Genomic DNA, 10364 nt, shown 5'->3' on the forward strand with positions numbered 1-10364 from the left:
ACAAAGTCAACTAACTCAATAAATAAATTGCAAAGTGTTTTAGCATCTTTAATGACATCGGATGCATCAACAGATCTCACAAAAGTATTTCTTTTGGAGAATACACAAGAAAATTGATAAGTTCTATATTTCTTTGGTCTTGCCAACCCTTCAGCCATAATGGTGCAACTAGTTTCTTTCCAAATATTCCTAAAGTTCTCAACTAACAACTCGACATCCTTCTTCATTTCATACAAAAAATTGGATCTAATAGCACAATAACTAGGATCTTTATAACCAGAACCAATTGCATATATCATAGGTTGATAGTAAAATGAATTGGCACAATTAAATGGAATGCAGCAATCATAAAAGAATCGAGCAACTGCCAAATCAACCTTATGAATAGCATCTTTACTTGCAAAGCCCATTCTAATTGATGGTTGAGCTCTTGGAGTAGTTCTTGGGGCATAGAAATTGTTGATGCTATTATTTGATATTTTTGTTTCTTTACCCTTGGCTTTAGTCAGTATTAGGGGAATCATATTTCCTTCATGTTGTACAATATTTCACTCATGTGGATCTTCTTCCCATTGAATTTCATTAGTCTCTCTTTTTCTACTACCACTAACTTGATTCAAGTGTTCTCTTAGTCGATGCTTAACATCAAAATAGACTGAAAGGCAAGGTAGAACATCTCATTTTCTCCCACAAGATGTTGTTTAATTCGATGTATTTCTTCACATTTATAACATTTTGAGCAATACAAACATTTTATGGTTCTCTTTCCTTCCGCATCTTGTAGTAATTGACAATAATCCCATGTTGGGTCTGATTTTACTCTAACAGACTAAGTACTAGGAGCTACTGCTTGAGTTGTATTTGGAGAACTTGCAGATGATGTCATATCTAATTAAATATACACGCAAATAATATAAGACATTTGAAACGCTTAAGTAGAACATCTAATTTGCATAAACTAAGTGACTAACATAATAAACTAATAATTCAGTGCACTAATAATTTTGCAGTGCACTAATAAAACCAATAATTTTGATAAAAAAATGTTGTTGACAGTATGCACTACACTAATAAAGTAATAATTTAATCTAAAAAACTCTAAGTCCCACAAAGTGACAAAACCATAAACTAAAGAGTTAGAAAAGAAATTCCCTTGGACAAATAAATCCCACAAAACCATAAAAAATTATACTTTGTGACATGATGATGGAAGATAGTATGCTATAGAAAAAACATGTTGTTGAGTGCTTTTTATGGTGGGCCACTTTGTTGTTGTTGTTGAGTGCTTTCTATCTTAGGTAATTAGGTTTTAGGTTTTTTTCTATTTTCTTATTTTTAATTTTTTTTCTTCTTTTAAGTAATAGTTGGCCCACCCATTTTAGTTCACCGGGTTGTTCCAGGTTAACCCGGTCCAACTCGGGTGGACCGGATTACTAACGGCCCAAAACGGCTCCATACAGTGAACGACTTATTGACCAAAATGTGGCTGCTATTGTTGTCGGGTAACGGTCAGATCGTCCAGTCCGGTCCTAATAACACTACTCAGGAAGGTTCTTCCATTTTTAGAATGTCCAACAAAACAAAAAATGATCTAAACAAATAAGAAACATACATACTACAAATTAAATATTCTAATGTTGACCCAACCATAAAAATACACTCCATCCCTAATTCTATTAAACCTTTTTGTAGTCTAGCACTGTAGCCCTAGGAATCCCTGAAATTGAAGTAATCATGTTAAGGGAAAAAAGGTACGTGGTGTTGTTATGGTGGCTGAAGTGGGAGAAGATTGAGGATGATAAGGTCGTTAATAAGAAGAATACTTAACCATACCTAAGAGAATGGGGTATAATAAAAATGTTCTTATTATGAGTTTATCACTAGGAAAAGAAGTTGAAGAGTTCATCATGAAACAAATAAAAAACCTTTCTTATTTGAGAATGGTCAAGTTGCACTACTATTGGATAAATTTTGATTGGAGGTGCTTAAGTGATTGAATATGTTTATCATGTCAATAATTACATGAACTATTGTGTGGGGAGCATAATAAGAAACTTATAAAGCCTTATTCAAAGGGAAGTAAATTTTGTAAGTGTAGTCAGGAAAGACAATTTATTTTCACTTAGTGAATATACTCATGAAATATGTATATAAACAATAACAATCAAGTTTTAATACTACTAGATCAAGTCATTATGAATTACACATAAATAAATAATAAATGTGAATCAAAAGTAAAAAAATAATATTTCGGACTATGGTTTGAGGATTTACATTGGAGAAGTAGAGTGATAAAGATGATTGAGATTGGAGAGAAGAGTTGGATGTGGATAATGAATGAAAGAAGAAAATGACATTTTGGGATTTTAAGAATTTAGTGAGATGTTAAAAAACTTTTCCCATTTATATTGTTATGAATGGATCAATATGATTATATGTAGTACAATATTAGGAGCATAACTAAAAGAGGACTTAAGAAAGTTGTACAAGTCTCCCCAAAAATAAGTTGGCAATAGAAGAAAATGAAATGAGGGAGAGTGGAAGACCATGAGCAACGAGGAAGAATGACATTTTAGATTTTTTTTAGAATATAGTGTAATTGTCGCGCTCCGATTTTTCGTTGCACGATCTTCTTAGAGTCACCACTATAGTTTACGGTCAAAATTGTAGAAAAATTATTTAGCCCAATTACATTGGGCTTTGGATTTTTGATATCCAAGTTCGGGAGTCGGTTATGGAGTAGGGAAAGTATTAGCACCCTATCCGCCCATTTTACACAGTACCCTTCACTAAATCACATGACTTATTTTATACTTTAAATTAATTAGTTATTTAATTAATTATTAAAAATGGACAAAATTTATTTATTTTTTGTTGTGTTTGACAATGTGAAACATTGCTCCTACGTATCCCTATAAGCAATAGAAAATCAAGACTACCTAATTCTTTAGGTAGAAAAAGATTTGTTTGTTGGATTAATTTTATTAGTTTTAAAAAAATGAGGTGTTAAATCTCAACTAATATTCCTATTAATATTAGTGAAGTACAACTCTTGTTTGATATCGCGCCTCATACTAGGGGATTAGTTAGAATTTTATCACCTTTATTTAAAATATTTTAGAGTTATTAACAAATATTGTAGTAATTAATCCCAAGTTTTAATAGAGTGAAGTACAACCCAAATGTCCATCAAATTAGGATAATTGTTACTTTTTATTACCACATTTTATTAATTTTATGAGATAGATATCTAACCTATTAATATGCACCGAATGGATGCTTGAGATGTAGGAGATCAAACAACACAGTCTAAAATTCTCCATTTGCTTCCATGTAGGCCTACGGTGTTATAGAGCAGAGAGGAAATATTCCATATCATGCCTCCTTGGTTGGTAGGGATTTTGATATATTGATTGTGCTAGGTATGTTGTTTTTTCTAGATTTTTTGTGTTAAGATTTTTGGGTATAGCTTATGGATGAATGAATTTTTTAGATGAATTTTTTTTATAGATGATATGAGTGCTTTTTGGGATGTTGAGGATTTGAATAGATTTTGTTGAATGATTTTTGGGTTATTATGTATAGAAGATTTTGAGATTGTTGCAGATGGTATGAATACTTTTTTGTATTCCTTCGGTGTGCACTGAGCTTTCTCTTTGATGAATAAAACACTCTATTTATAGACTAGGATTAACCACATATGTTTTATAAAGAGAACATCTCCCATTAATTGATTAGAGAAAGTGAAGGAAAATAAATCAGATTTGTTTAATTCAAATTTGATTTCTACGATTATGGTTTGGAAAAAATTAAAGAGACAATCAGATTTGCATTTAATTTTTATTCAAAAATCATGATTTTCATGGCCCTTAATAACTAAAATTCGAAATTTAATAAAAGCTATTAATCAAAATTCGAATTTTAATCATTTTATTCCTTTTGCGATATTTAAAAATTGTTATTTTCCATAGAAAATGCCCAAACAATTTTTCTTAAAAAATCTAAAATTATTTTAACCCACATGAGTATAAGAATAATAAATTTTTTAACTCTAAAATGCTTAAAAGTGGCTTTAAAAAATTTGATTTTGGTTCAATTTTCATATAATCCTTATAAAAGCATTGTTTTATTTTTTCAGGGTCGTACAAAATATTGTCTTCTTATTTTTACCACATACACAAAAATTAATGATATTTGACATGACAAACTTTTTAAAATTGATTCTAGCTAATAAGTAACAATTAAGTCACTTAAAAATTGTTTTTAAATTTCCCTTTAAATAAAGAGTAGGGATCCACTTACATTACGAGTAAAAATTTTAAACTTACTTATCATCTTAGCCATCAATTCTAGGGAAATCCAATGGTTTGAATTAATGAGTAGATCTAAATCATTAGATGCTCATATAATTGATGGTTAGGTTGAAGAGTAACTTTAAAAAACTTACTTTTAGAGTAAGTGGATCCTCATCCTTAAATAAAAAACGAAAATGAATTGAATATAGGTCATCATAGTCATTGATCATTCATTAAATATTACTTTCAATATTTTCAATTTTATTTTTGGAAACAATTTTTTGTGAGAGAATTAAAATAAAATTCATTAAATGTTAATGAATTGATTTAATCCTCTTTTTGAAATTCAAGTTGAGATTGAATTTTATATGTCGGATAAAAAAACATTTTTATTTGTGATAATTTTTTTGAAAATATATTTTGGGTCAGACAAAATTGGGTATTCACTACATAACAAATCCTGAGATGAAATACCAACAAGAAGTTGGTCTAGCAGTGTAAAATCTCACTAGATATTAATAGATCCCAAAATGACTAAAAGTTCAATGATTCTATTCCCGAGAGCAACACTTATTGGGAGAAGTAGTTACATATCCCAAAAGAGATTAGTTATTTGCCTATCACAAACATCAAATTTCAATGATTAATACATAAATTCCTGGCATAAAATTAGACAATAATAAAAAGTTCACCACAAAACAAAACACAACTCTTAAATAAAGATATAGATAAATAATGTTTTGTTTTGTTGGATTATTTACATGATTGCAGATATGAGTGGGAGCAACTTCTTAATGTTATAAAAAACTGTCTTCATAAGCATAAAAAAAATACATGGTATTTGTGCTTTTTAATACTTCTGTTTTTTCATCCAATCTAACCAAAATATCAGAGAAGTACTTTAAGAAAGAAAACTATATAAAGAAAAAGTTTTCCAAATGAGCAATGCATAACAAAACCGCTACAGAATCATATCATTCAATCTCAAATTCCTAACAGCAAAATTGATCCATTTCCTTCTATTCCATCTATTATCTCAACTGGACAACAGCCTATAAGTATAATGTCATACATTAATATTGATTGATTCAGGAAAGTTGCATTCAAACTCCAGCACAATACAGTTACGTGGCTCGAAAATCAAGGAACATTCGTAGTTTTTGTATAAGCATCTCGCGGGTACCGAAAAGTGGTTTATCACTTGTGATCCAGTCCTTATCAAGAAGGCTTGCTTTAGCACCAGCCAACATCTCATCATGGAATGCAGAGACTACTTGGTAGATTGAGGTCTTGAGAACATCAGCAATAGCATAAGCTTTTGAATTCATGGGACCATTTCTTCTTTTACTAGCTGCAACATCTACTCTTCCACTATTCACTGTTGCCCATCTGATACCAGCAGGACCCAACAACTGATTTGGGGATTGCAGGTTTGTTTTCTTTCCCATGAAATTTTCAACAGCAAGAAGGCAGGATAGAAGAGTGGAAATCACGGCTGCGTTACTTCCGGAAAGCTGAGCTACGCCAAACTTGTCTTCTTTACGTGAGCAGGCAGTCAGTGAGGCAACAGTCCTTGAACACCATGCGTAAAGCTGCATATAAGCAAACAAGCTTTTAATGTCACATGCAAATTCATAATGTCATGGTGTATTGTATACCCCCCCCTAGGCCACTACCACAAGTGAATTTTCATTCTCCTTTGCTATATAAATTGGAATGTAGTATCGATGGCAGTTCATGACAATGACCCACATACATATTTACACAGCCCAAAAGAAACATGAATTCGTCTCACTATATAACTCTACTTTTAAACTTACAAGAACTTGCTGACATTATCAATTTCAAAGGATATATGATAGAGACTGAAATTTCAAAACAATGAATAGGTAGATTTTATTGAGAAAACCCTAGAACAATACTGTACTTAATGTGAGATACATAATTGCTCTAGAGAAAAAGGTTACAGAATAAAGAAATCGATTGAATAGTTCCGAGGACCTGTAACTCCCCTCTCCCAACTTCCTAATTTCCAGAATGCCCTCTCCCTAAGTGATTGTCTCTTTACAGGTAACCAACTAACTCAAAGGTTAGTTACGCAGTTATTCTAGTTACACCGGTGGCTTCTTCTTAGTGTGCTACTTTACCACTTTCATACACTTTCCGAAACCTCCCAAACCAATGAGTATCATTTTACAACAATCAGGATTTTGTAGAGTTTTGAATATTTAAAATCATTAATCCTCTATGTATTTTTGCAGTTTGGTTTCTCCTTTTTCAAACTGACACCTCTCTGTATGCTCCTTTCTGAATTCACTATGTTGGCTCCACAAATATTAAATAAGTTTCAACTGTACCAGGTAAAAACTGGAGATAAAACAGTGAATCCAGAAAAATATAGTAGCGAGGCTAATGCCCTAGACACGATCCAAATTTACTAACTACTGAAGGACAGAACACCCTGCCTATAAATAAGCCTTCCAACTTTTATTAGAGGAGTATAAGATTCAGTGACCACATCATCTCCTTGAGTCTTCCAGTTATATAAGAAAAATGTTTGTTAGTTACAAATAATGAAGTTATACCCATACCTGGAAATTGTACAGTGGTTCTAAGTACTTCGAATCTAGTTGTGCATCAGTTGGGGATGATAGCTGATTCGATAGCTGTGCAGGTTTGTCAACAGAGTTTCCCAAGCCTTCACCTAATGTTGAGGCAAGATGCTCCAGAGGCCTCAAGCACACAGCAATTACTCTTTTGTAAGTCTCTCCAGATTCTTCAAAAAACGCTGCACGCCTCCAAGTATCAACGTTGTTCTCGGAAACCATACAGAGATCAAGATATGCAAGATATCGTAGAAGAGATGTAGGATTACTCTCCTCCAAAGCTGAAAGGAGATGCTCACTTGGATTAGTTTCTGCTGCAGCCGATCCTTTTGGGGGTGCAAGTACAGACCTCTTAGTATGTAAGACCTGCATACCATGTTCAACCAAGATAGAGATTACAGTATGTGGGTAACTGCTCTCCTCCAAAAGCTGAGGATGTTACATGCATATAAAAGTTTATCCAGGACAGAATTTCGAAGAGTTGTATGTATCTAAAACTAGTACAAGGGTAACACATATACAGAGTTCATTATGGATGGTTAATGGAAATAGAGTAACTCAGTTGATTTAAGGTGTATCTTGTTAATGTTGTGTTCAGACATTGTCATGTTGCATCGTACAAAGAGCAGATGCAGTTAACAGACATTTAGAGTACCAGTTCAAGTGAAGCATCTCAGACATTGTACATAATTAAGCTATACAAATAGACCAAATTCTAAACCACATGAAAGAGAACCCAAATATCACATCTGCAAAGCATGAACGTACATAGAACTAGAGAGGTCATGCATATGTTGACTACTGTTGACACAGATCACTGAACAAAGGTTGAACAAGCATGTGATTGAGGAGGACAAAATATGAAAACAACCTAGTACTGAGAAATGCAACAAAGCATGAACATTAGGTTCTTTCTAGGTCTATGATATAAAACATAGAGTTAAATCTAGGGAACATCAGTTTGAGAAAACTATATACTAGACAAAGTGATGTATCACATAATTACAACACAATTTAATTTAAAATTAGCATATGAATTACTAAAATGAAATCAATATTGTTAAGAATGACAACTAAAATCTAAGCAAGTTTAAATTGCAACAATTAATCTTTAAATGGAGTGAAAACATAAACCAATACTGAGATGAATATTTTCAGGAAAACCAACCAGGTGTAAATGATGAGTCACTTCCCAGCAGAGGAAGACAGCAAAACTCCCAATAGAAAAGAAAATCTGTTCGGTAAAGAATCCCCTTGTTGCAGTGCTGCCCCCCAATGGATGCGGCAGAATCACTAAGAGAATAGCTGAAAATAGGAAAGCAACAGCAGAAAGCTGGAAAGCTCGTCTAGAAGCTGAAGGAATTCCCATCTTAAAGTTGAAGTAAGGAGGACGCTGCTCATACAAATAACTACAGTCAGTGCTCATGCTTTCCAAGGACAAAAAAGCTTCAAATGAATAGCAACCACTAACATTTAAAAAGAAAATAGAAAGGCGCTGAAGTTAGCAATACTTGATCAAATACATAACCTTTAAAGAGAACTAAATTACATGACCTCCTTCAAAATAAACTGAATGCTCAAAGAAAAGGATAGAAATTTGTTATAATAATGATAATTTTGGTATACTCAGTGCAAACGGCTCCCATCTACTTCGGTCTAAGAAGGGTATATGTACACAACCTTAGAAGGGATTGCTATTTTTAGGAATTTAACCCCTGACTCAGCCATAAAGCAAACAACCTAACTGTTGTGCCGACTCACCCTCTAGAATGATGATCAATTACAAACAAACAAAAATTACGGTTGCAAGTTTGGTCCATAGATTCATACTATTCATCCCCGCACAATTTACAACGGCACTGTTATTTGAGACAACAATTTACATTTATCGACATTTCTCTACTCAACCTCAAAACACACAAAAAGGTATACATACCTAGCCTTATCCTCACAAACTAAAGAGAATGTTACTAAGGTTTGAACTCGTGACATCCAGGTCACAAGTCAAACAACCTTACCATTGAGCCGAGGCTCCCCCTCTTCTACCTCGAAACATACAATGCCTCAATATTCTCCCACACTCGCAGAAACCAATTGTTATTCCAGTTATCTATAAATATTACACACAAAAACATTTCCAAATATATAACACAACCTAGTAGCATTACATGAATATAAATAAACACAAAGAGAAAATAGTGTAACCTGAATAATAGGAAAGTCAAGAATCCATCGGCGCATAAAAACATAGTGTAACCCAAACATTAAACCAACAAAGAAACCCCTTAAACCCACTCTCCCAATAACCCAAACCCAACCATCCTCAAAGCCACCAATGCCAATCAAAGCACACATCGAAATCGCGGCAGACAAACCCGACCCCGCGACAAACACAACAAAACATAGCGAAGCCTTAGCCCGGAGTCGAAACTCAGGAGAAGGAGGGGCCCCAGATGGGAGGAATATGAAGCATAGGAATGGGGCGGCGAGGTCGAATGGAGAAGCCGGACGGTGTGGATAAGGAGATGAGATGAGAGAGAGAGCTGATGAGAAGATGAGATTGGAGAGATGGAAAGAGAGGAAAGAAGTGAGGAGTGGGAAAAATAGGGTTTTGTGGAATGAGGAAGTCAATAGAGAGAAGAGGAAGAAAATGAGAGTGGTGGGAATGGATTGCCAGATTAGGTATCCAAGAAACCTGTTTTTGAGAACAACATCTGATGATGTTGGAGGAGACATTGAATGGATTGTGTGTAAGAAGGTGGGTTTGCTCACTTGGTCGTAGCTTTTTATGAAACAAGGAAGAGGGGTTTTTTGAATAATGATGACTCTACTTGTTGGAATCTAACAACACCTCCTTCCTGTTTTTCCCCTTCTTTTAAAAAAAAAATATAAGCAAAAGTGTTTTGGTGCTTCAGATATAGAGAATAAATATTTTATTATATAAGAAGATAAATTATCTTCTTTCGTTATTAAACTTATTTAGTTATTTTTTATAAAAATATTTTTAAGATTAAACAAAATAGTATAAATTTCATATTTTTACTGTAGAAAATATTTTATTCTTTTTAATATATTATATTAATTTGGTATTTCGGTTTTTTCCTTAAATTTGTCGCTCAATTTTAGTTTTGCATTTTAGTTAATTCTTTCAAAGGTCACTTGAAAGCATTGTCAATTAAGGTTCAAAATGTTGTTATGAGTCTTCTTACCCATATCACAATGTTTTCTTATTTTGTTATTGCCCCAAGACCATTGATCGATTCACTCCTCTACTCAATGGAAAATTTACACATGTGGTGCACCTTGACCGAAAAATTACGATTTTGGTGCACCTTTTAAAAAAATTACCAAACTAGTATAACTTTTTAGAAATCGGCAATGGGATTGCCGATTTCTGTAATTTTTTTTCTCTCTCCTCCCCCAAAATCGGCACTGGGGAGGGAGTTTTATTACAATATAATTT

General features: G+C 33.3%; 1 protein-coding gene across 1 annotated transcript; it reads right to left on the minus strand.

The window, feature by feature from the left end:
* Positions 1 to 5228: 5228 nt before the first annotated feature.
* Positions 5229 to 9718, minus strand: LOC109338187. Its single transcript, XM_019575358.1, has 4 exons — positions 9107 to 9718; positions 8070 to 8294; positions 6887 to 7267; positions 5229 to 5887 (listed from the first exon to the last, which is right to left on the minus strand). The coding sequence occupies exons 1-4, from the start codon at positions 9635 to 9637 to the stop codon at positions 5420 to 5422; spliced, it is 1605 nt and encodes a 534-aa protein (XP_019430903.1). The 5' UTR covers positions 9638 to 9718; the 3' UTR covers positions 5229 to 5419.
* Between the last annotated feature and the right edge of the window lie 646 nt (positions 9719 to 10364).

The sequence above is a fragment of the Lupinus angustifolius genome, unplaced genomic scaffold (genome assembly GCF_001865875.1).
Source record: "Lupinus angustifolius cultivar Tanjil unplaced genomic scaffold, LupAngTanjil_v1.0 Scaffold_19_3, whole genome shotgun sequence".
Classification (NCBI taxonomy): Eukaryota; Viridiplantae; Streptophyta; class Magnoliopsida; order Fabales; family Fabaceae; genus Lupinus; species Lupinus angustifolius.